Genomic DNA, 27,096 nt, shown 5'->3' on the forward strand with positions numbered 1-27,096 from the left:
GAGTTGCTGGACAATTTCGGCGTAATTCTGGGCTCGTGTATTTCCAAGAAAGTCTTTAACAATGTTTTTGAATGCCAACCAAGCATTCTTTTGAATTTCTGACATTGTTCCTATGAACGTTTCATCTTTCACAAGCTGCCGAATCTGTGGACCATCAAAAACACCGGCCTTTATCTTTTCAAATGACAGGCTAGGAAATGCTGAAATGAGATATTTGAAACAGTCTCCTTCAATTGGTAAAGCTTTTACGAATTGCTTCATGAGACCCAATTTTATATGCAGAGGTGGAAATATAATTTTCTTTCTGTCGACAAGTGGATGATGTAGAATGTTTGGATCACCAGGTTTCAGGTCAGATCTTGGCGGCCAGTTCGTCTGCATCCAATGTTTCTCATGAGCTCTGCTGTCCCACATACACAAAAAGCAGGGATACTTAGTATATCCGCGTTGCTGGCCAAGAAGAAAGCAGACCATTTTAAGGTCAACGCAAATGATCCATTGGTGCATTTGATATTGCAACAAATCAATGACTCTCTTTATGTCTTCGTATTCTTCCCTCAAATGAACTGAATGGCCTATCGGGACTGAACCAAATAAATTTCCATTGTGAAGAAGAACACTTCAAGCTCCGCTTTGAGCTATCGATAAACAGTCGCCATTCAGTTGCGTTATAGGCTGAAATTCCCAACTCTTCCATTAAACCATGTACGTTATCGCAATACACAAATCCATCATCACTTCGAAAGTACTGCAGAAACGCGCTTTCTCTTGATCGAAAATATGATACCTTAGCTCCCTTTTCAAGCAAGTTTTTCTCATGCAGTCTTGATGCTAAGAGCTCTGAAGCTTTTTTGGATAATCCCAAATCTCGTACCAAATCATTCAACTCATGTTGCTCAAATCCCTTACGAACGGAATCACATTCAATTTCAAAATCTTTATCGTTGGGGTCACTTCGATCTTCATCAGACTCGTATTCCTGTATTTCCAAACAGGGTAATTCATTGAAAACTGGCACTGGGATTTCAGCTGAATGAGGCACTGGGCGTATAGCTGATGGTAAACTAGGATACTCTATTTTACATTTGTTTTTCTTATTATATCCTGACGTTTTCACTATACAAAAGTAACAATCACTTGAATGATCTCTGGGCTCTCGCCAAATCATAGGGATACCAAATGGAAATTTACCACGTGTTCCCTTTGTCCACATCCGTAAACTCTCAACACACTGCTTACACACTTTGTGTGGAGCCCATGATTTGTCTTGATCTCCAATTTTCACTTTAAAATAGGCATAATAGACTTGCCTGACAAATGTACTGATGTTTGTCCTTTGACTGGGAATGGTAAAACTGCCACATACAGGGTTCGCGTTTACGCGCTATAGCGGGTTTTTTACGCAAATTCGCGGGAAAGGGACGCAACTTCCGCCAGTGGCGTAGCTAGACCCGACTTTCGGGGGGGGTTACTTCTTTTATATATATATATATATATATATATATATATATATATATATATATATATATATATATATATATATATATATAATATGTATATGTATATAATATGTATATATATATAATATATATATATATGTATATATATATATGTATATAATATGTATATATATAATATATATATATATGTATGTATGTATAATCGCTTGGAATTTTTTCCTTTTCTTCTTTTTTTTTTCTTTCACTTCTCTCTTCTTTTTCTCTTTTTTTTTTGAGACTAACTTTTCGGGGGGGTTTTTGTCCCCAAAACCCCCCCCTTAGCTACGCCCCTGACTTCCGCGAAAAATCGGGTCCCAGGGACCCAGAAAACCCAAAAGTTAAGAACGAGAAAAAAAAAGGGAGAAAATGCTAAAGATCTATTTAGTAAATGCTTTTAAGCTTCAAAATGACCAGGAGAATCAACAGAAAAGTACTAAAATGACCCTATCTGTTTATCAGCTATTCAAGCACACCCCAATTGTGGACCAGTCAATGGAATTTAAGTGATAAGGCTGGAGCTTACAGTGACCTCCTGTGCAGGGCTCAGGGAGCAAGTTCACAAGTAGCCCATTGTACTGTATTCTAAGAATAAGCTTTCCCTCAACTTTTATCTTGAGGAAATTCCTAAAAACAGAAATGAAGACTAAAAATAAGAGAGGTTTTCAATGCAATCTTCAGGATTAATTCAAGACAATTGTACAGTAAAAGTATTGCAATTTGGCATTCATGTAACCAGAATTACTTTTGAAAATCATCACTTCGCATCCCCAATAAAAAGAGGGGAGAAAAAAAATGGCGAACATTTTCCAGATCGCGCTAAACACAAAGAGTTCGGAACTTTACATTTTTCTTGTTAAATTGCTTATGAATACTTGAATTTTATACAAAAGCACTTTAACCTTGTTCTTTTTCTAATAATTGATCTCTTTCTGATGGGTTATTTTTATTTGGACTTGCAAAAGTCGGGTATTAATCGATCGCGCCATTTTCAAAATGGCGCGATTTTAAAAATAGAACAAAAACCAAAACAGATATTTTGAACGAGTCAAAATAAAGTCAAATATACTGATTTAAGATTGCAAATGAGCAATTTTCACACTCATATGAAAAAATGTTTCGTTTTTGCGATCGCGATTTTTGCGTTGGGTTCATTCGCTTGCGATTTATTATCTAATTGCCAATGATAATTGGGAAGGGGGGGGGCAGTTTGCTTTTTTCGCTAAGAAAAATTTCCAGGAAAACAAAGGTTAAGGGAGTGCTTTTTGCTTGATCAATTAGAGGCACTTGTTTTATATTTTATGGTAAAACCCATTTTTAAAGTAAATTTTGAGTTAATCTCATTGTAACTGACCAAATAGTTTCTCACATAACTAAGTCTTGCAAGTGTATTATTTGAAAATAATTTTACAATGATAAAATCACAAAAACTTAGGGCAAAAATAACCAATTTATTTTATTTCATGCCTTCCCCCCCCCCAAGTATAAATATTTTTATATTATTCATTTACACACTAAGATTTTCTGTTTAAAATTTAAGGGACTCATTTTTTCCACCAAAGGACCCAAATCTATTTCATTAATGGGTCCCTGGGACCCAGGTTACGGATAGTTGAGCGCGAACACTGCACATATATAACAAAACTAATCGGGGCTGTTTAAGCACTTACGACGTGAACTAGCCATAAGGAAAAGTTTCAGTTGATGTATAAATGAAAACTAAACGCTCAAAAACAAGAACAAGAACAGTATATAAACAAGAACTCAAACTCCACGTTGGAATGTGATTCACTATTTCAGAGTAACATACAACCTCTCACTACAGTATCTCAGGCGTAATTGAACAACCCCAGACCAGTATAAACCTGTCGCTGTGCTCCCATGCGTCATTTACCCGGCGCCAATCGGAGAAGGTTAGTGCCAGCCAGCCAATGATTCATGCTCGATTCCGCAAGGAGTAGTCACATTCTCATAAGGTGTAGAGAAAAAACTTGACGTGGTAGAATAAAACTAACTACAGTTTTGAAACCAGCATGCCTAATTAATTATAAAATAGCTCAAAAACCTAACTCAACAGAAATTGTTTTACAAATTGTTCCCCAATGCTATCATAACCAGGGGCGTGCACAAAAATTTTGGGTCCCATCACAAATTGCTTTTCCTGCCCCCCCCTCCGTATTGTTTTCCCCTGTATTTCACCTCTAGTTTTAAAAATATTGGATTATAATATTAAAAACTAGCAAAAATACCCGGCGTTGCCTGGGTCAGTAATAATTATTAGAAAAAATCGTTACTTGCTTTTGTTTTCTGTTTTAAGTAAAAGAATTTAAAACACATCTTTTTGACGTGATTAAAAATCGAGTTTCTTCCTTACCCATAAAACTAAAATAGCAATCAGTATAAAAACAAATTAGTATTGATTAAGAAACGAAAGCACTATATTTAAGCATATACAAATTTAAAAAACATGAAATTAATCTTCTCATGTTTAAAAAGATTAATCTGTTGATACTTTTTTTTTTTAACATGGAGTCGAAAACCTTCTCTGTATGGCTAATGAAGTACGAAGTGATTAAAAAAAAGTAGCTGCGCTCGTAATCCCCTTATACTTGCTTTAGTTATTTCGGGAAATTTCAATCATTGTGGCTCTTGGTGCGATTTTACCGAATTTGCGAAAGTCGTTTCGAGGTACCTTCGATGATGCTCCCCCATTCTTTCCTTACTTTGTAAAACGATATGATATTAATTTTCGTTACAGAGATATCGTCGCCAGATGCTGAGATATTTTTGGTCACCATAAAATGGCGCTAAACAGTTTCATCCCAAATGTTACCAAAATAAGTAATAAAATTTGGTGATTGTTTGAAATTGTGCAAAAAGGAAAATTAATGAAAGTTTTTGTGCTGTTTATGGATTTGCCTAATTAAGTTGCTGGATTATTTAACACAGTAAAAAAAGTCTTTTGAAAATTCTTTGATTGGCGATATTTTCTTTACATGGTGAAAGCTGAGAAACATTATGACGTAGTCTTCGGCTTCAAAAACAGCAACGTTGAAAAAACTGCCAAATGCATCAGCTACGGAAATCTTTCTGCAAAAATTTTGGCGATCTGCTGGTTGTTTGGATAATGAGTAAGTGTTCAATTAGCATAAATAATAATAAAAACCATTAATTACTTTAAAGTTCCGTTTAAATGGAAAATCATCAGCCAAATCATGTATTATTTGCCAATCTTGTGCAAAAATCTTACTTCAAGATTTGACTTGAGAAAAGCCTTGAACAATCACGAAAAGCAAAGAAAGTCAACAATACAACAATTGTCGCTATCGACAGGGAGTTGAGATGATACAATAAATACTGTATTGAGTTGAGGAAAGCCTTTGAACATGGATCTAAAAAGCTCATAACTCGTTTTTTATTCTACTTAGAAATTTCGAACAGGTGCCATCTTCAGCAGAAAAATCAGAGCTTTCGATGGACATATAATGTAAATATGTGCAAGTATTTTTTCATCCCAATGTTAGAGAATTTATACAAAAATTATGTTTTATTGCCCCCCTAAGGGGGTTTTGCCCCCCATAACGGGACGAAAACTACCCTATGTGTTATTCTGATGCATAAGCTATATTATTGTAAAGTTTCATCAAAATCCGATCAGTAGTTTTTGCGTGAAAGAGTAACAAACATCCATACATCCATCCATACATCCATCCATACAGACAAACTTTCGCATATATAATATTAGTAAGATATCATCATAGTGAGTGAGTTTTAACAGGAAAGAACGAGGCTAACTCAGAAAAGGTTCGAGGTTCCAAGCTTAAAAATGCACTGAGGATAATTTGTTGCATGGTGGACTACGATCATTCTTCCACATGGCCCTTCAACTGTGTTACGTATAACATATAGTAAAATATGTACCTATAATCTTTTAAAAAATTTCACAGATGTAATTGTTTTGTTTTTTGTTTAAAAATGTCCTGTCATACAGATTTAAAAGACAGTAAATCTCTCATAAATAGATACTTTTACCAAAAAATTCATACTAAAAACTTACATACTTTATCAAGTAAAGCCCCTCTACCTCTATTTTAGATATGCTTCATTAAAATTTAAATTAAAGGAATGTGACCCACTTATCCCTTATTATTGGGTAAGTGAGACACCCATTTGATTTTTTTTAAAATACAGTCGTTAAGAATATTTAAAGCAGTATTTTAGAAAATAATGATGAACTTTAGTTCATTAATAATGTCCAAGATAAAATAAGACAATAAGTTTAACTTTTTATGTTTCAAAACTTTGGTATAAGGTTTCAAAAACCAACTGTTCTTAGAAGGGGTGCCACTTACCCCGACCACCCTATAGTAAATGAATTATGTGCTGAAAATTATGTAAACATACCCATTCCTCAAATGAGCTTTTGACTGCTAAGAAATGGAATTATCTTTTTTTTTAAATCTCTTATTCACTTATTTCAAACTGCTATATTGTTTAAAATGGTTCCTCATATTCCATTTAGAAATTATAAGTAGTAAATTTAAAACTGGTCTCTTAAAAATGAGTTATATTCTTAAAATTATAAAAAAAATCCAAATTTTAAAGAATTTTGAATATAAAATTTAAAAATTCAGTAAATATCTCTTGAACTTTTGGAAGCATATTATGGCCTAAATTTCAGGAATTAGTCCTGAAAGTAACCTGTTGATGGAGGCAAAAAACTTATTAAAAACATTATTAACAGTAAGGAACATTCTTTATAAGTTTTTTTGTGTGGCTGGTTTTTTTAATTAAGAAGTTAATGTTTAAATTAATAGGGTTAAGAAATTAAGGTATCAATTTGAAAACTTCTCGGACAAAAACTGAATGACCTTGCACAAATGAATTAAGAAATTATAATTAAAGTACAAAAATTGCACAGCTAACTGCTACAAATAAATTTCAATTTCCCCTAATTAATCCCTTCAACATCATAAGAAAGCATACCACATGTCATGACATTGATAGTTCTTTAACAGACTGCATTTGGCCCTAAAACTTTAGAAAACATAAACAGCCATTTACACTGAATACTACTGTGTTGAAAACCAACTTAAAGTGAGATAAAACCATTGCAAGCTAAGAATTGTGAGAGGTGCAGCATGCACATTAGGGTGGGCCGAAAATGCACTTTTGCACAAACTTTCGAAATCGATGAGGCTTGGGGGCGGAAAAGTTGTGTATTGGGTTGCTCAGTAGCCATGTAAAAAATTTTTGAAATCGAGCAATATCTTCAGGTGGCGCCGGCGCCTTAAAAATTTGAAATTTTGACTAAAACAGACCTTTTTCTTCTAAAAACACGATTTTTTGCATTTTCGAAATAGATTATGCTCTAGTGCGGAAAAGTTGTGTATTGGGTTGCTCAGTAAACATGTAAAATTTTTTTGAAATCGAACAATATCTTCAGGTGGCGCCAGCGCCTTAAAATCGGAGATTGTATTCAAAACCAACATATATTTTCATGAAAAGAGAATTCCTTATCAGTTTTCTATTTCACCCCCCTTCTTCTACTAAATGAAATGCTCTCGCACCTGCAGTCCACGTGACCCCCCAGTGGTACAGGATTGTCTCTTACATTCCTTATTAGTTTTCTATTCCATTCCCCCCTTCTACTAAATGAAATGCTCTTGCACCTGCAGTCCACATGACAGTCAGTGTGATAATATGCAACACAGTTATCGTTTAGTTCAGTCTAGTACAGAAGCAATCAACTAATAAGTTTACTTTATGTCGTTTGTTCATCGAAGAGCAGTCTCTTTAGATATTTAAATGTCATTAACTAGTTAGTTATAGTTATACTTTTGTCACAATGGCCGGTTGTCATTCAACTAGAAAAGTTACAGATTGTTTTGTTTTTGGTTTGCCAGAAGAGCTGAAACCTAACGTCTTACCAACTTACAGTCAAGTTATGAAATTTTACTTCCTTATAAGAGAACAAGTGAAATCTTCAAATCACGGCAAAGATCCAGCTTTTACTGACATTGCCAATGTTGTTGCTGAGAGGGTAGCTGATTTGTGGAAGAAGTCCTCGATTCCTACTATTTCTCATTGCAGAATTGTGCGCATCCTTAAATCATATCATGCTAAGTATAAAAATATCCTGAAAAGTAAAAACAAGTCTACGGAATCCTATAGGAACAAAGTAAAGGAATTTTTGGAAGACGCCGAGAAAACTCTCTTTGACATTGCCACATGCAAATGTCATTCCTTTAAAGCATGCTCCTGTGAAATGGATAGAAAAGTGCCACATTTAGAACAACCATTTTTGATTGATCAACGAACCGTCAGAAAAATGATTATCGGGGGCATTGATTTAAAAGTAACTGAGAAGCTGCTCCGAAAGCAAAATAGGCAATCCAAGACAGTGTTGAAAGCTGTTACAAGTGAACAGCAGTTCCAAACACCAAAGTCTATGTTCGAGTCGCCTGAGTTCGAGGATTGCGAGATCGAAGAATTTGAATATGAAACGCGTAATGATGAAGAATACACTCCTCCTAGATCCAGAGAGAACCATTCCAGAAAAACGAAAAGAGAGACCAAGGTAATCAGCCAGATGAGGATAAAACTGCCAACCACAGCACTCGCCTGCGATAGTGCAGGGATTGGAGACAGGCCTGCAGCGAAAATTATTTCTGCAGTTCTTGAAGATGTCGGAATGATTTCTGATAATAATCGTTCCAAAGTTACAGATGAAAATAAAATAAGAAGAGAGAGAAAGAGAACACGAAAGGAACTACAATGTAAAGGAAAACCAGAAGAGCTTCAAGCCCTCTTTTTTGACGGACGAAAAGATAAAACTTTAGCAGATCAAATCAAGGGAAACAAAAAGCACAGGACAACGGTTATTGAAGAACATGTAGTTTTAATACAAGAACCTGGATCTGAATATATCGGCCATGTTTCTCCAGCTAGTGGTTCTGCAAAATCTATTAAGAGCAGCATCGCTGAATATCTTTTACAGAATGATATCAACACTGAAACTCTTTTGGCAGTTGGCTGCGATGGGACACCCGTTAACACAGGTTGCAAGACTGGAGTTATACGTCTCATAGAAGAAGATGTTGGTAGACCTCTTCAATGGCTCATATGCATGTTACACGCAAATGAGTTACCGTTGCGGCATCTTCTAAAAAAGCTAGACGGTCAAACAAGTGGTCCTGAAACCTTTTCTGGTTCAATAGGAAAAGATCTCGAAACCTGTGAGCTGAAACCGGTAGTCAATTTCAAAAAGGTTGATGTCGTAGAGTTAGTAGCAATATCAGAAGAGCTTCGAAAAGATCCGAGTACAGATCAACAATATATGCTGCAAATTTATGAAGCTGTAACATCAGGTTACTGCTCTGTTGCCCTAGCAGAGAAAAAACCAGGAAAGCTAGCGCACTCCCGTTGGCTAACGGCAGCATGTCGAGTTTTGCGCCTGTACATTTCAGTTACAAATGTTTCAGCAGAACTGAAAACCTTAGTAGAGTTTATAATTAAAGTGTATGTGCCGATGTGGTTTGATATAAAATCCAAACCGCATTGCAAAGATGGTGCTAGACACTTATGGAAGATGATTAGCTTTTCACGTTATCTCCCAGATGACTTGAAGACTGTCGTGGATGGCGTAATAAGCCGAAATGCTTTTTTTGCGCATCATGAAAATATTTTTCTTTCGATGCTTACGGATGAACGAAATTACATCCGACTGCTTGCAATACGAAGAATTTTAAAAGCCAGGGAAAATAAACAAGAAGGTATCCGGCGGTTCACTGTTCCTGTAATAAATTTCGAAGCAAAAGATTATACGGACATAATTGATTGGCACCAATCAGTTGTTACGGAGTTACCAATGCTTCGTGCAGTCAGCAATGAAGATTTCCGAAATATTCTAAAGGAGAAAATATCTTTACTAGAAATAAAAGAGTTTCCATGCCACAGCCAAGCAGTGGAGAGGGCAGTAAAAATAGTGACAGTTGCTTCAGCTTCTGTGGTGGGACAAATCGAAAGGGATGGCCTTATAAGGGCGAAATTAGAATCACAAAGAATAATTCCTTCATTTGAAAGCAAGTTGAAATACAAAAAAGGCGAAGTAGATCAGGCAACAGAAAAGTGAAATATTTAATAAAATCTCAGTGTCCATTATATGGTTGGGTGGTTGGGAGGGCACGGGTGGAACTCGATATGCAGCCACCTCCTCGTGGTGAGTTCTGGGTTATCTCAGTGAATTTCCTCTGAGATAAGCAAAGAGCTGCATTGCTTCATGTTTGTTGGCTTACTTGGCACAAATGACAGCAGTAAAAGATGAATTCAATTATTATTTATGTGTTTATTGACGTTTCCTTTTTCCTGCTAAACAAACCGAATTTTAAAGGCTCAGGCTCCACCTGAAGATATTGTTTGATTTTTAAAAAAAACTTACACGGCTACTTAGCAACTCAATACTAAACATTTCCGCACTAGAGCGTTATCTATTTCGAAAATGCAAAAAATCGTGTTTTTAGAAGAAAAAGGTTTGTTTTAGTCAAAATTTCAAATTTTTAAAGCGCCGGCGCCACCTGAAGATATTGTTCGATTTCAAAAAATTTTTACATGGTTACTGAGCAACCCAATACACAACTTTTCCACCCCCAAGCCTCTTCGATTTCGAAAGTTTGTGCAAAAGTGCATTTTCGGCCCACCCTAATGCACATACATCCTGATGTTGAAAAAGTTAAAGTTTTGAACTAAAACAAATGCCTGTACAAATTTAACAAATTTTACACGTCCCACACAAAAAAATGATTCTTATACAATTCTTCAATTTTTATATAAAACTTTAGATTACCTGGTGGTAATATATCTTGTGTTAATCTTGAAGCTGCAATAGGAACAATGGTATTACAATGAATGTTATATTTTTTTCCTTCAATGGCTAAAGTATTGCATAATCCAAGCACACCAAGCTTTGCTAGAAATAAAAAAAGTTGAACATGAATTGCAAATGCAACACTTACAATTTAAATTTAGTGCTTTAAACAAAATGGTAATTTTATTAACTAAAGATTAAGATAAAGTATACATTTTTGCTTATCGAAACAAAAGGTGAACTCAAGCAATTCCAAATTCTCAACTCAAAAAATACAGTCAAGGCTGTTTGAAGCAATTTTCAAGGGGTTTACTTGATAAATATATAAGCCACTGGTTTTTATTTTTATCACCAATTCACATCAATGAAAACTTTGATAACAAACTTTATCTTAATTCTCAAAAATTTCAGCCCTGAAAAAAAATTTTTGAAACTTTTCATGTGAAAACAAAGATTTATTTTAAATTTGGTTGTTGTTGCAAAAATTAGTGAAAAAACAATTGTATACATTTCAGAACAAAAAGTTTGCAATTTTTTCAGGAAACGTTTACAATATCTTAATACAATACTAAAAACAAGATAAATTAAATTTACTGCTGATGAGTAAAGATTTTTCCTATAGAATTGTCAACTTAAAAACAAATGTTTCCGAAAGAACAAAAATTAACCAAGCTTCTTGAACTTGGCAGAATTCTTTTTCATAGACTAAAAAAGCTCAGAGTAAATATTTATTATTTCATGTATTTTTAAATCTGCACAAAGTATTCAAACATTTTGAGTTTAATTCATAGTTTTTTTTTTTTTCCTTTGACTTAGCTGAAACTCATCAGTATTGCTCTCTAGTTCCCCTGAATTAATGACTTTACATGCAATATACCAGGCAACCCAGTCATCCAATCCAGAGACTGAAGTTTCATTCAAATTTAAACTCATCAGTCTGGATTAGTGAATAGCTGAGTTGGAGGCATATGCATCTCATTGAAGCTGAGAGTGCCAACAAACTGGTAGATAAAGTAAATTTATCTCACCAGCGAGTGTCCATACCATGGCTAAATTCCCAAGCTTTGCCTTCAATTCACAAGTCAAACTGCACCATGCTGTGGGCACTCACTGCTGAGGTAAATTTACTTTATCTACCAGTTTGTTGGCAGCCTCAGCTTCAATAAGATTACATATGCCTACAGCTCAGTTATTCACAAATCCAGACAGAGGAATTCTAATAAGAAGGAAACTGCAATCTCTGGATGTGATAACTGGGATGTCTGGTATACAGTAGCATAACTACGTGGTCTAGCGCACCTGGCGAACTGAAGAAATTGCTCCCCTCCTCTCCAGGGTCGCCCACATGAAAAGTCACCGGAGGTCATCGTGACCTCCATTTTTTTTTTTTTTGGAACATTTTGATTAGTTGATTCAACAAATAAGAGACAGCATAATATTTTTTTTCTTATTTTCTTTTTTAAAATTGTTTCAAATGATGCCCAATGTTCCTTCTCAGTTGATGTTATGTATGTGTCTCTAGCTCTTTTTCTTGCAAGGTTTTGTTCATTTTTTAAAATTTTTCAAATTCTATTATCCAAAAAAGAAACTTTTTTTTTGCTGGTATATTGTACATAGTTCTGCCTTAGCCCTGGCTTAGGCGCGTTTGGTGATTTCACTCTTAACAAAATTTTAAGGTGACAATTTTTAGAGTTACAATATTTTTATCACAAGAAAAATTTTTGATGGCATTCAAATGCACTTCGGAGCATCTCTCAAAATGAGTAAAGGTGCTTTAGCCAACACCCAGGGGTAGAAGTGACCGACTTGTCACATATAGGAAATTTTCCGCAAAAAATATAGGACAAATATAGGACACATTATATGAATAATTTTGCTATGAAAAAAGAAATAATACATATCATATATTATTTATTTATTCTTATCATTGATTTTGTTTTAAAAAAAACCTCAAATAAAATTATTCCTTACATCTGAAATGACTTTCTTGTATTTGAAAGAATAATTTTTGAAAAAAAAAAAGTGTACTTTATAGACGAAATAATTAAACAAAATTTGAACAAAGAAAATTTTTATTTTTTCTTCCTCACTCATGACCCAAGTACTAATTCCACTGTTCTTTGATTTTATGCCTAAACTGAACCTTTTAACACTTGTATTAAGAACAAACAGAGCTTGAGAAGGATCCTCTTGACGTTTTTCAGAGTTTTCTTTATGCTTGAATGTTTTAGCATGCTGCCTCAATTGCGAAAATCCACTATTGCTTATGGGCACTGAACAGTTGCAAAAATGGCAAAAAGCGGTAAAATCATCTTTTCCTTTAGTGCACTATGCACCAAAATGTGTAGAATTAATGTCCTCCTGGTTCAACAACAACAAAAAACGGAAATATAGGAAATATAGGACATTTTTCAAAAATATAGGAAGATTTTGATGCTTTTCTTGAAAATATAGGATATATAGGACTTCTTCGACCCCTGCAACACCTCATACAACGAAGTAAATTTTAATTTAATTATATATATTTTTTAAGTTGTTCTTCCTCACACAATTTGGCTGAGTTTCTTAAGCTTTCACTTAGAATTCTGCCATCTGACTAATTCAAGAAGTCTTTTTTTTTTAAGTGTGACAATTTTGTTTTGTAAAGGAAATTCATATTGTGTTATATTCAATGGCTGAAAATATTGCACATTAATTTAAAAAAAAGAGTTAAGCAAGAATTGTATCTTTCAGACTGCTAACTGATTCTACTTTACGACCAAATCAAGTAAGTGAGAAAATTAATTTGGATAGTTATTTTATGATTGAATGTTTACTCCTGCTCTGATCACTTTAAATTTACATTGTAAACACTTTTTTGTAAGTAACAACTTTTACATCACGATCACAAATCAAATGAAAAATTAGGTAAATTATGAGATAACAAATTATTCAGAGAAATATAAATGGAAGATCATTTTCAAATTGCACAATTCTGAGATCCTTGAGAGAAAATCCCCCACCCTCCCCAAATGATTTAAAAAGCATTGTTCCTCTCCTTTTTATTTAAAATACTTTCATCCATAGTATGATAATAGATATTGTCAGATGGGCACAAAAGATTTTTAAAGGAATAGAGAAAATGATGGAAATTTTTTTAAAGCTTTTCAGTTGATAGAAAATTATTCATTAGAGATACTACATGGAAAATTGTTTACATGTCCAAGCGACAAAAGTTTATTAATAACTATATTTTTACTTTAAATGCTCTGAAAGTGAAGGAAATTTTGAAGTATTTACTTTGCTTGTTCGAAAGTACAAGTATATTTCATTCGTTACGATTGCACAAATAAGAACCCTCAAACCAGCTACTTTTTTTTTTTTTTCAAATCTTATTTTATAAATATTGAACAGTCTTCAAAAACTAAATTTTTTTGGAAGTTGAAAAAAAATTTAAAAAATAAAGAAAATTACCTGCAGAATAATTAGATTGGCCAAAATTTCCATATATGCCAGCACCAGAAGCTGTCATTATAACTCTAAAAATTAAAATTCATATATTAGCTCAAAATTAATTTCAAAATAAGGCTAAATAACAATAGCTTGACAAATTCAAATTTAAAAACCCAATACTTCCTTCTTAGAGGAAAAAAAGGGGGCAAAGAGGTATTTCAATGCAAAGAAATCATACACATATGCTCTACAGTGACATAATATGAAAATTGATGAGGAAATGCTGGAACATTGAAAGTAATAAAAGTAGTTCGGACATTAAAACATTTTAAACAGAAAATATGATGAGTATAACCTATATTACAGAAGATAGTTTTTATCATTTAAGTTTCAAGTGAAGAAAAAGTCAAAACCATTGACGTAGTACAACACATAGAGAAAGTCTGATCCTAATCACATAAAAAGCAATGAATAAATTTTTCGTCAAAAAATTTGGACATCATTTAAAAAAAAGAGGAAATTATGTCATGTATAATAAATGCAAATAAAAAGAAATGTTAAGATGTTTTAAATGTTAAACCCATTACTACATTGTTCACATTTCTTAGAATATCCAGGGTGAATAATCCTTTTTGCTTATTACATACTAAGCATAAATAATAAAAATCTTTAGGTCAAAAAATTTAAGATATTTTTTAGAAAATTTTATAGCATTAAAGGACTTTTTGTAAGTTGAATCCTTATTTAGGATTCGAGGTATTTTAGACATTTTAATTACTGCAGAAAGCTAATAAATATCTATTTTTAAAATTCTGCATAGTTCTATTGCTAATCTAAATCTAATATTTGGAAACGGTACATTTTCTGAATTGAATAAACAGATCAAATAACCAATCACAACAAAACATTTTTGAATCACTAAATGTGAAAAAAAAAGTTGACATTCTAAAAAATACTTCTAAAACAAAAGAGAAAATAAATATTGTAAAACAAATCACCTCCCAAAATTCTGCTTTCTGAAGTATGGCCATGCAGCTTTAGTTGTGATGAAAGAGCCACGTAAGTGGACTCTATGAACAAGATCTGAAAACAAAAGACTTTTTTTTTATTGGTTCATTGTACAAAAAAATACACATTAAGTCTCCCTCACCCAAAAAAGGAAGAGGAATAGAATGTATTAGACAAAAATAAGGAAAAAATCTTACCCCAATCATCCATTGAAATGTTTGTAAATGATTTATCTCTAAGAATCCCTGCATTGTTGATAAGTATGTCTAAAAATGAAAATTTATTATAAATGAAACATAAAAGAGACAAATGTTATCTAAAGGCCGATTCTCCAAAAAATGTACCGTGCGTAACACTAAGTTTTTTTATTTTATTCAAGTAACTATTAATTAAATATGGGATTAACTTTTATGCTTTGATAGTATATTAAAGTATGTATTATTCCCAAACAGCATTATTTTTTGAAGGCTTTGGTTAGCTGGAAAGAATAAGAAACTCAGCGTTACGCCCGGGACATTTTTTTGAGAGTCGCCCTAAATCAGAATATTAAAATTTTTACCAGGTGATAATTCAAAAATAAAATGAGCATAACATACTTCCATAATATTTTATTCTATAAAACAATATTAAACTGGATTGTAAACCTTGTGAGTCAAAATTTTCATGATCTCACCTTGAAAAAAATTATGTTGCATAAAAATGTTTAAACATTAAAGTCACTGGAGCACAAGAAAAGTCAAAACCTGTCACATTGCATAAACTATTTAATCCAGAAGTCATCATTTAATATAATACTGAAATAGGAGATACCTACAGTGGCTCCCAAAAGTGTTCGTACACTTGGAAATTTTTTAGTAAAACCAAAATAACTCAAAGCTGAATTCGAATATAAAGTCCAATATTTTTTCACATCATTCCTATGTCATTCTAAATATAACCCATTGGTTTTTTTAAAAATATTGACGGATCTTTTTGAAATGGGTCAGAAAACGAAGAGACAGAGAAATAACACGCCACAAAAGTCATCGTACACTTAAATATTTTCGAATAAATTCATGATTAAAATTATCATGTGCCGTTTTATTAATATTTTTGCATTGTGTTGACCCTCATAAGTCATTTGGCTTTAATTTTTGGTTTATTTATTTCGTAATATATTGCTTATTACTGTAAAATGGCTGGTATTCGTAAAAAACCGCAAACGCCATTCAAAATTTGAATTTTTTCCCATAGTAGTGGTAAATTGGTTTAAAATGTCTCTAAATTAGTTAATTTATTTGTTTGTATAGTAAATTGCTTGATAAAATGCTTTAAAGATAGAAATCGGACCGAAAACAAGGTAAGAAAAGGTCAACCGGCAATGTTGACAGAACGTGATCGTAGATTTGAAGTTAAAAAATTAATGAAAAATACACATTTGAGCACTGTAAAAGTTTCTGCAGAGTTAAATGAAACATTTTACATTTAATTTTCACCTGAAATTGTTCTCCAAGTTCTTTGATTAGCTGGATTAAATGGGACCTCTTCCTGCAGAAATTTTCTTGGTCGTGCGAAAAACAGAAAGCTTACGCTTTTCGGCCCAAAATCAATAATAAATAAGCTAAAAACAGTTTAGAATCATGTCTTACTTACAAAAAAAAATTAATTCAACATTTTTGGTTAAATTGTTGTATAACTGTAAGTAGAAGAAAAAATTTGGAACTTAATCTTAAGAACTTAGTTGGATCAGTTAATCAGGTCGGTGAAGGTGTTTTAGTGTGAGGGTGCATATCAGCATCAGGACTTGGTAGTTTGTATTTTTTTGATGAAATAATGAATCATGCTGTTCCTTTAAATATTTTAAAAACCAATTTTGAACTCTTAGTCAAAAATTTGGTTATTGGAAACAGCTTTGTTTTTTATCAAGATAACGATAAGAAGCACACGGTTTTCAACGTTTGCGTCTAGTGCCTCGAAAATTGTCCTAAAATTTAGAAAATACCCCCTCAATCTCCAGATTGTAACTTAATGTAACGTATTTAGAGATATCTGGAGGCTAGATTACGAAAATAGGGCTTTAAAACGAAAATAGAGCTAGAAATAGTAATACTCGAAGTGTGGTATAACACTTACTAAGAAATTACGCTAAAAAAAGAAAGAAAAAGAATGAAATCTATTCCCAGATGTTTAAAAGGTGTTATGAATACTGTATGATATTCTACTAATTAATAACTTAATCAAAAGTTAGATTAGTCAATAATATATAGACATTTTATAAAGTGTACGAAGACTTTTGTGAGATAAAATTTCCGGCACTTTTCGGTTTTTGATTTTTAAAAAATTAAGTTTTAATATTTTCTAAATACTTTTCATGCAGTTTTGTTAAAAATTGATCATAGATCTTATAATTAAATACCTATTCCGAAATATTAATTCTAACCAATGATTTGGGGCCTATTTCGTTGAAAGTCCTAGGTGTACGAAGACTTTTGGGAGCCACTGTATTTAAAATAATTTTAGAGCTGGAAATATTATGTACAGTAAACACAAAAAGAGATAGAGAGGGACAATCAACTAAGCTTTTTTATTTCCTTCATTGTGTAAAAAAAAAAAATTAGCTACATGCACAACCATGATGAATTAATAGTTCAGTTTTGAACTATCTCAACCCATTGTACAATGATTTCATTGTTCTTTTTACTTTCAAATCAGTCTATAAAGGGTTTTTTTTTTTTTTTTTTTTTTTTTTTTTGCCTTTAACATATTTTAACGACAGTTTTTGTAAATTGTCTCTATATTCTTTGTGCAAGTTTTGGAAATTACAAATGTATATACAGCTTACTTTACATAAAAAAATATATATAACTTTAGAAAAACTTTAAAATTTCAATACAAAAATGAAAGTACTAAAATTAAAATACTTTTAACATAAATTATTGCTTTATATATAGTTTGCAAATCAAAATTCAAAAGTTTTCTTACATAAAAGTTTTTAAAAACTCTGGATTTTAATTAATAACACCAGCAATAATCTTAGCAATAGATTTCGCATTTTGAATACATAGCATTATTCACAGCAAAAACATTCAACGCAAAACTGAGGGGAAAGAAATATTTTTTTCATGTTAAAAGAACTCATATTGAAAAACTAGTACTAAATTGCACCGCATACTGTCTGGACTACCATATCATTTTGCTTTAGCCAATTTCTCCTGTTATGCATTTTTGTGTTAAATGTATTCCCCCCCCCTCCCCCTGTATTTTATTTAATTGCATTACTGGAGAATCAAACTTAACCAGTAAAAATATATTCATCAGAAATCAAAATTTTTTCAACTTTCCTTATTTCATAAATCTAAAATAGACAGATTAATATTCCATAATCTTAGAAAATGAGTTTCAAAAGTATTAAAAAAAAACAAATAAATTTTGACAGTTACATGTAAATTGAAACAGTAAAAAAAGAGTAAAAAAACAGTAAAAGAAAATGATTCAAGATAAATAAGTGGATCTTATAATAGGGTTGTTTCCATCAATCAAAAATTCTACTTTTAGTCACTGAAGTTGATAGGATGAACAAAAAAAAGTAACATGGAGCGAAACAAATCTTTTATTTTCAAAACGTTTAATTTGTAATTAATCTTTTTAAATGTCCCGTATTTCAAACAAGGCGTAGTCTTTATGACGTCACAAATGATGAACTTTGATGAGCACTTCACTGGCACACTGAATGCTTACTGTCTGCTGCATTTCCAGCTAATAATTCAGACGCAAATTAAATATTGTTCTCTATGCTTGCTATCAACCATATCGTTGGCAGTACATGTGGGTAAAGGTACGAATTAAATATTGCGCTCTGCGTTAATGGCATTTCATCACTTGTGATGTCACATGCAGAAGCGCAAAAAATGAAATTGAATCTTCACAACATTTTTTTTTTTTTTAAATTTAATATTAAACTTGGTCAAATATTTAAAATATAGTCAAATCCTATGTTTTTAAGCATGTTCTTTGAGAAAAAAAGCTTTCAAATTTTTGGAAACAACCTCATTAGTCCAAAAAATGTGTGAAAAGTACAGTTAATTCAAAGAGAAAAGTTTTCCACATTACAACAGAGAACTTAGACATACAATTAAAAGATCAAGAATAAAAGTAAATGAGCACCAAACATTTCTCTTGAGCTTCAAATTTTAAGGAAATATTGGGGAGGGAAGGGAATCTTTTCAGTTTGATAATAAACAGATATACATTTTTGGGAAATATTTTAAGATAAAAACATACCTATGCGACCAAAATTATCTATTGCTGTTTTCACAATTTTATCTCCTTCTTCCACGGAATCTGAATTGAAAAGAGAAAAGAATTAACAACACTCTTACTTAAAAAAATTACAAAATATTGAAATTGAAACTAAAAAATATTTACTGTAATCTGGCACAGCCTTTCCTCCTTTGTTCTTAATTTCTCGAACTACGGCATCTGCAGCAAGGGAACTATTGCCCTCGCCACTTCGTGTTCCACCCAAGTCATTAACTAAAATTAATAAACAAATGTATTTTACTTCAAAAGAAAAACTAACACTATTTTAAGGTTGAACAACTACTTCTACCCAAGTAACAGCTACTAAATCTTTTTTAAATTTAAAAAATTTGGACCTAGTACCAGCTCATTCCTAATGGCTCCACTTGAAAGTATAATATATGCAGCTCTATGGGCTACTATGCAAATGATAGATTTACACATTAAACATCTAGATGATTTATTCAGTTATAGATGATTAGGTCTCTAAACAGCTTTTCATCTATTCAAAATATATATTTTTCAATGTAATTGTATCTGATTATTCAAAACATTCAAGAAACTTCAATTATTCAATTTGTCAATAAATATTTCTAATTTTTCAAAGCTAAGCACATCCATGGTTGTGAGAATAAACTGCAAAAAAATATATTCCGACATAATGTAGTTTGAGATTTCCTAGTGCACCTTTTTCAAAATATTAATCACTCAATTTGTTTCTGAACAGAGGAAAATTTATCCTTCAAAATGGTCTTGTTATAGAAAAAAATAATTTTAATAATACTTCATATGATTAAACTGTTCACATTTAACTCACATTTTTTCCTCTTAGTTTTGACATTTTTCACAATATACGTATTTGAGTAAAAATAGATTCATGATTTAACATTATATGCAGCTATATGAAAAGAAAAAATAGCAAAACAGTAATTAAGTACAAAGTTAAAAATGATTCCTCAAAAATCCCGAAAAAGCATGGTGAGTATTTAATTAAAAGCCCAGGCAGGCTTTTTTTTAAAAATGCTTTTTTTTTTTTCAAACACTGATTAGCACGTAAGAGAAACTTGCATAAATAATTCAATAATTTTTAAAAATTAGTAAAAATTCTTACCGACAACTGAGGCACCACGTTCAGCCAAAAGTAATGCATATTCTTTACCAAGACCTATGAAAAACATCAATACTGTTATTTAGTATGAAAATAACAAAAGAGAAACAATGAATGAACAGTGAAATCCCATTACAGTGAACTTCAGGAAACTGCAAGTTTAGTTCGTTGTAATTTGAATTTCATTTTACAATGGATTAAAGCAAAGTAGTGGAAATTAAATTGGGATTAAAAATGTATTTGGTTGAAATGGATATTTCATTGTGCATTGTTATTTTATGAAATGGAATTTTACTGTATATATTTTTAAGAAAGTAAATATACAGTAAACTTCCGATTATCCATGGAATGGCATGGCACAGTAACTGCGGATAAGCAAAAACTGTGAAAAATCTGCATAATAGGTAAAAAACGACACTAGTGGATAAAATAACTAAAAAATATGAACACTCACTCATACATTTAAAATATAGCTAAAACCGATAACAATGAATGTAAAAATCATATGCAAAATTGAAAAACAAACAATAGTACAACCATGACCAGGGTTGCCAGACGTCCCGGATTTCAAAGGACAGTCCCGGATTTTGAAAAACCGTCCCCCGACCCGGGGAACTTCCATACAGGACAGCTTAGGTCCCGTATTCTAGCTAATAACAATATTTTACAATACGAGACAGTAATTTAAGGAGAAAAAATAAAGTAAAACGAAAAATGTGACTAACTAATTAGCACCTGTTCTTATCAATGTCGATCTGTATACTGAACTTCGTTCTATTGCTTGATTTATTCTTCGAATTATAGTTTCTTCAAAAGTGTACTCACAAATAAACATACCAAGAGGAAACTTTCAAAAGCTATTGAAACGTGATTGTTTATCACCCTTAAAAATACACCATAACCAGTAATTGCCCTCAACCACAAAAATATCACTCCCCCCCCCCCTCCTTTCACTCATAGAAGCCTGTAATGTATTACTGTTCTTAAATCTGGTAACCCTGATCATGACTCTAAGAACCATTTAATGACTGTAAGATAAGTACATACCATTTAAAAAAAAGTGAAATGACCCACAGTTAATCTGACTATCGATAGTTGGGAGTTTACTGCAAATGCAAAACAGATGACCAGCAACAAGTTCTAGGCCCAGCTAGATCATAGCCGGATTTAGGCCAAAATTTTTGGGGGTGCAACAATAACAGGGATCTGAGGAGGGGGGGAGGAGTATTCCCGGAATGACAAGGCAGTGGCGAAATCAGAAAATAATTTTACGGCGGGACACACTTTTAAGTCTGAAAAACGCGATGTAAACCATATTTAGTAAGATTAGGAAATGGGCAATTCTTAACATTTCAAACTGCAGAAAAAGTCTTAAACGAAAGTCGATATTAGAAGCAAATGGGTGAATCAAGCTACTGGTTTGGAATGGGATTCACGCTCCAGAAAAAAATTGAAATAGTAGTTTTGAAAACACAGTTTTACAGTTCTTGGTGATATTTTAGAGGCAAGAAAGGTACGTGTGGCTCCAAGGCTATTTTTAGAAATTTTAGTCTTATAAATGTGATTGTAGTCCATATTTATAGTTTGGGTTATGAATGAGACCTCTTTTTTACTTTTCATAATTGAAGTTCCAAAAATGCTACGGAGGACAATTTTTGATGCTGTTACCCGACGGTGTGTTCTGGAGCTCTCCTCTGGAAAATTTTCGAAATTGAAGTCCTAAAAATGAAGTTCTTCTGCAATAATCCATGGTATTAAAAAAAATGGATTCTCCCCCTTAAATATTTCGAAATAGTAGTTTTCAAAACCAAAATATTAACACTCTTGGATGATAATAGAGAAAGGGGGGTCAGAGGCCCTTGTTTGAATATTTTCCAAAATTTAAGTCTTAAACATATGAGTGTAAGACCACATTTGGTACGTTAGGGACACTGCAGTTTTTCAAAACTGAAGCTCCAAAAATGCAATTTTAAACAATTTTCGATGTATTTAGATGATTAGAAGATCTTCCTTGGAAATTTTGCGAAAGTGAAGCCCAAGAAACGAAATTCGAGGTACTCTGTAATAACTTTAAGTGGAGAAAGGACTTTGGAGAAGAAACATTTTTAGGACTAATAGAGAAAAATAAAAACGAAATAGAAAAAAAAAGGGGGGGGGGGAGATATGAAAGAAAGAGGATTGTGAGAGAAGGCACACAATTTGCCGCCAATAATCTGAAGCTGTTGAAAATTTTATATGTCAATATTTCTTTTTGAAAGAGAAATTAAAATTTTTTCCCAACATTCTTTTTTTTTTTTCGTAAAACAACTGCGTTTTCCCAAAATGAGATCTTTTCTTCTCTTCAATAATAAAGAATATTTTTTTAAAAACATCAACTCAGCATTTTGTGGGGAGGGTCACCAGTCTTGTGCCCCTTCCCCCCTGGATGCACAACTGCAGCAAAATGTCCGGAAGTCCTCCTTCAAAAATTTTTGATTATTTTCCTTAAAATTGTTGGTTTTCGGTTGATTTCGGTGTAGATTTTATTGATCAAGTTTCTTGCAATAGCCTTTTTTTTTTTTTGGACTTTATTAGCCATTGTTGTTTTAAAATAGAAAAATTTGTATTGATATACGAATAATACCCAATAACAGAACATGCAATTATTCTACACAATAACACATCACTGAACAATAAATTGTTTGAGAAGTTTCTTTATTTGCATGAAATTATTTATTAGGTTTTTTTTTTTCAAATAGATAAAATTACTTTAATTCTTAATATGAGCACAGTTATGTTTTTCTTGCACTAGCGACGTGTGGTGATACATTGGATTCAAGTAAATTTACTAGTATAGCAGTTATGAATTATTTTCCCCCAACTGCGTTTCTGAGTGAAATATACTAAACTAATTTTTTTTCAAAACCCAACCAACAATTTTGGGGGTGCGGCGCACTCCCTGGCACCCCCGTAAATCCGCCTATGAGCTAGATGAATCCTTATCAACCCTTACTTAAATCACATTAAGCTACCTACTCACCCAACTGAAAGTACCACTTGTTATTTGCTAAACTATTTCAAAGACCTAAAACTCTATTAAAGCAGTATAAAGCAATTTTAAGAATTAAAATTCTACACTTCTTGTTGAGTTGTTTTGAAGGAAAACATAAGTTTTGATAGTTTTTTTTATCATTTATGTAATTGATTTGCTTCTATGTACAAATGAAATTAAAGCTTAAAGTTTGACAAAGCTAAAAATTATTTATGTTTATTAAGACAAAACTTATAAAACATTTTAAGAGAAAGGCTTTTAAATTTTGCTATGGATGCAAAAATATCCCACAATTTAATGAATAGACTTTGTATGAATAACTATAAAAAAGTGCAGGAAAACTTTTCATGCAAATATTTTTCCTGATTTTAGGGATACTAACAATTGAGTGATCCAGGAAGTACATCACCTAACATTAAACATATTTTCATTGCATCTTTGAAAGATATTGTCATTCTCTACCTTAGCTCAATAAAATCAGATTTCTACTCTTAGCAAAAAAATTTAATTCCAGATCAGTACAGTTCGTAATACTGATGCTTTTTCAATTCCTTTATAGACATTCAAAAAAGAATGCTTTCAGAAAGGCATAAAACGATATCTGAATCAATTTGAAATAGTACCTTTTCTTCAAAAAATAACTTAACAGTTTCCATTTCGAACAAATTCCGAAAACTTTCATGTGATATCCTATTTATTTTCTACTAAAACCCAATCAAATATATTAGTTTTTACAAATTTTAAGCAGTTTAAAATTTAAAATATTTCATTACCAAATATTTTATTTTAGTATTTTTGCCAAAAAATGTTGAAGTTTGTTACAGTTCTTATATAAAAAAAAATAATGATAAAAAGAGTATGCTCATTTCAAATAAGTCAATTTAATAGCAGGTGGTTGTGAAGAAATCATTAAAGGTTGGCATGGGGTGGTAATTAAGGGAGAAAAACCACCTAGTGTTTGCACATTTAAAAATAGACTGCTGGTATCTGGAAGTTCAGATAAAATGTAGATCAGGTAGAAGTTCATTTTGCCTGAAGCATCACTACAAAGGGAAATAATGTAACCCTTTTAATGGTATGAAAGTTCAAATTTATTCTTTTTTTCATTGTATAATTTGAAATTTATATTGACTGATTGATTTCAATTTTGAATTCCTCTAATAATATTATGCTTAGGAGATTTTTTACTTTTTCTTGAATATCTGCACATTCAGTAAGTTACCGCCCTATAGCCAGGGCTAAGGCAGAAATACATGAAATACACAGCCAGCTCAGTCAATTTCAGCCGAGGACAGCAGTTTTGTGCTTATTAGCACTCATCAGCCCGGCATAGGAGTGACTGAGTTGGAGGTGGAAAACCTCTTAAGGAAGCCAAGAGTGCCAAACAAACTGGTAGCTAATACAGAATTAGCACTGACCAGACGAGTGACCGAAGCAATGGTTCGGTTCAACTCAAATATTGAAGGCAAGGCCATTGCTTCGGTCACTCGTCTGGTCAGTGCTAATTCTGTATTAGCTACCAGTTTGTTTGGCACTCTTGGCTTCCTTAAGAGGTTTTCCACCTCCAGCTCAGTCACTCCTATGCCGGGCTGATGAGTGCTAATAAGCACAAAACTGCAGTCCTCGGCTGAAATTGACTGAGCTGGCGGTGTATTTCATGATATCTACACAGTTAGAATTTAGCATTTTAGCTAATAAGTGGTTTTCTCAACACCATTTCCTCATTCAATTTGCTCTGAAACTATCCAATTCTAAAAAATGTTTCTTATTGGACGTAAATATTAGTGCGTTTTATGCTTAGGGCACCTGCTCTACATGCCATGCTCAGGGGCAGATACAGGCTACCATTTTATGGGGAGGGTCATGCAAAAGATTCCCTCCACCTCCCGACCAAACTGAAGGTTTTGGGTAGGGAAAATTTACCTGCTTGGGTGTCAATAAAAAGCACCAAAATCAGCCAGGAATAAGGAGACTAAAATAGGGCATAAACGTTACAAATTAATTTTATAAGTAATGAAAAGAAGCAGTGTTTTAAATATTTACTTTCAGAAATAATTAATGCTTTGAAAAAAAGACTTTGAAATCATTTACATTTTATTCATAAAAGTATTTGAACACAATGTGGACAGCTACTATTGTCAATAGTTAAGGGAGTAGTCAATGGTTTAGCAATGGTTGCGACCTCCATGACTCTCTTTTTGTATCTGACCTTGGCAATGCTCTAAGCATAGTAGTGATTTTTACATCCAAGTACAAAATAAAAGAAACATTTTCTTCCGGTAAATATCCTACTCAGTGTCAATACAGATTTCCATTTTAATCACTGTGTCACTTTTGACTATTTTTTTCATGACCTAGTAACTTGTTTTAGAATCAATTTCAAAGGATAAGTACATTTATTTGAAGATACAACCCACCACGCTTCTTCTAGCAATAACATAAGAGAAAAGGTGAGGGTTTGCAGACCCTCCTCCTGAATATTTTAAATGGGAGCATTAAAAACATTTCATTTTCAATGAAATACCTGTTACAATGAATAAAATTCGAGATCCCTTGAAGTTTATTGTAACAAGATTTCACTGTGTTACCATGGTTAGTCATCAGGGAAATGGGAAATGAACAGTTTTTCGGAAACTATGTAAAGTGCTTGGTTTAAAAGCTAAAATCAAACAATTCAATACATTTAAATAAAAATAATAATTCTCATTATCTGCTGTTGATTGATTTCAGCTTCACAAAAGCGAACATTCTGGATATGAAGATTTTCTTTCGTTTGAAATCTCATTGAGGAAAACTAGTGTTGATAAATTTTCACTAGTGCACCAAAATCAAACTTTCGTTAACAAATAAATGCTTGTCAGCTTGTAAACTCACCCCCTCCGGCGCCAGTAACTACAGCAACTCTTCCAGTAAAACGTAAGGGACCTGCAAGGGAAGCCATAATCTGACAACAACTGTAAGCAGGTATTAAGGAAAACTAAAACGTCCCACTTATTAAAAATGTTTCGCAATGACAGGCGATGAAGTGTCACGTGGCTAGTTCAGCAAGCCAATACAATCAGCATAAAATGAGTTTAATCATTTCCTTAAGCGAAGAATCTTGGTAAACACCGTGCGGTGCGTTACATAATGCTGCTTTTGGAAAGAATACAATGTAGTAGCAGTCTATAGGTGTTAAAAGCGCAATTATAAACTGTACTCGGAAGAATGTTTACGAAGACGTGTTGTTATTTCGTCTGCCACTGTCACCCTGTCATCCGAATTTTAAATGAACTTGGAGTTTAACGACCTTTGCTCCTGCTGTTAGACAGTTTCCATTTTAAAAATTTAAAATGTTTACGAATGACAATACTTTGATAAATTTTTCCAATCAATTTGAACCCAGGAGTTATCCAGTTTTATCAGTAAAAGATAAAAGGTTTGATTTCAAAATTATCATTTTTTTTATTTTTTTTCTCGTATCTGCAGATTTAACAATCAACTTATCAAACTGATATTAAAAATCAAATACCAATCAGAGCGTATCTAGACAGTTGTTGAAAAGAAAATTATTGACTTTTTGCAAATAATTTTAAGGTTTGATGTAGGAAGATTTAGGGACTCTAGATTTAGACAGCCACCTGGAGGAGAAAAGTAAAGACTTTTCTTTTGGGCCCGAAGCCCTGATGGCGCTTCCGCTCAACCGTGTATTCGTGTAGCTGCTCAAAATTTTAGAACAGAGCAACTAACTATACAGCACGAGCCCCAATTTCTAGGGGCACCCTAAGAGTAAAATTGTTTTGAATTATATTTATTGTTTGAGGGAGGGAAGAAAAGAAAATTAGTATGTTCTCCTCCTTGATTTTCTTCTGCTGGAGCTACTTGAGTACTTCATCAC

General features: G+C 32.6%; 1 protein-coding gene across 1 annotated transcript in view; it reads right to left on the minus strand.

Annotated features, from left to right (window-relative positions):
• Positions 1-26,463, minus strand: part of LOC129217480 (peroxisomal multifunctional enzyme type 2-like) — a 94,885-nt gene extending 68,422 nt beyond the window's left edge. The window contains exons 1-8 of the mRNA XM_054851787.1: positions 26,094-26,463; positions 20,192-20,245; positions 19,207-19,314; positions 19,063-19,122; positions 15,000-15,068; positions 14,793-14,877; positions 13,816-13,880; positions 10,342-10,464 (exon numbers count right to left, since the gene is read on the minus strand). Coding sequence (XP_054707762.1) covers positions 10,342-10,464; positions 13,816-13,880; positions 14,793-14,877; positions 15,000-15,068; positions 19,063-19,122; positions 19,207-19,314; positions 20,192-20,245; positions 26,094-26,160 — 631 coding nt within the window. The 5' untranslated portion in view covers positions 26,161-26,463. The remainder of the gene's footprint in view (positions 1-10,341; positions 10,465-13,815; positions 13,881-14,792; positions 14,878-14,999; positions 15,069-19,062; positions 19,123-19,206; positions 19,315-20,191; positions 20,246-26,093) is intronic.
• Between the last annotated feature and the right edge of the window lie 633 nt (positions 26,464-27,096).

Source organism: Uloborus diversus, chromosome 2 (assembly GCF_026930045.1).
Source record: "Uloborus diversus isolate 005 chromosome 2, Udiv.v.3.1, whole genome shotgun sequence".
Classification (NCBI taxonomy): domain Eukaryota; kingdom Metazoa; phylum Arthropoda; class Arachnida; order Araneae; family Uloboridae; genus Uloborus; species Uloborus diversus.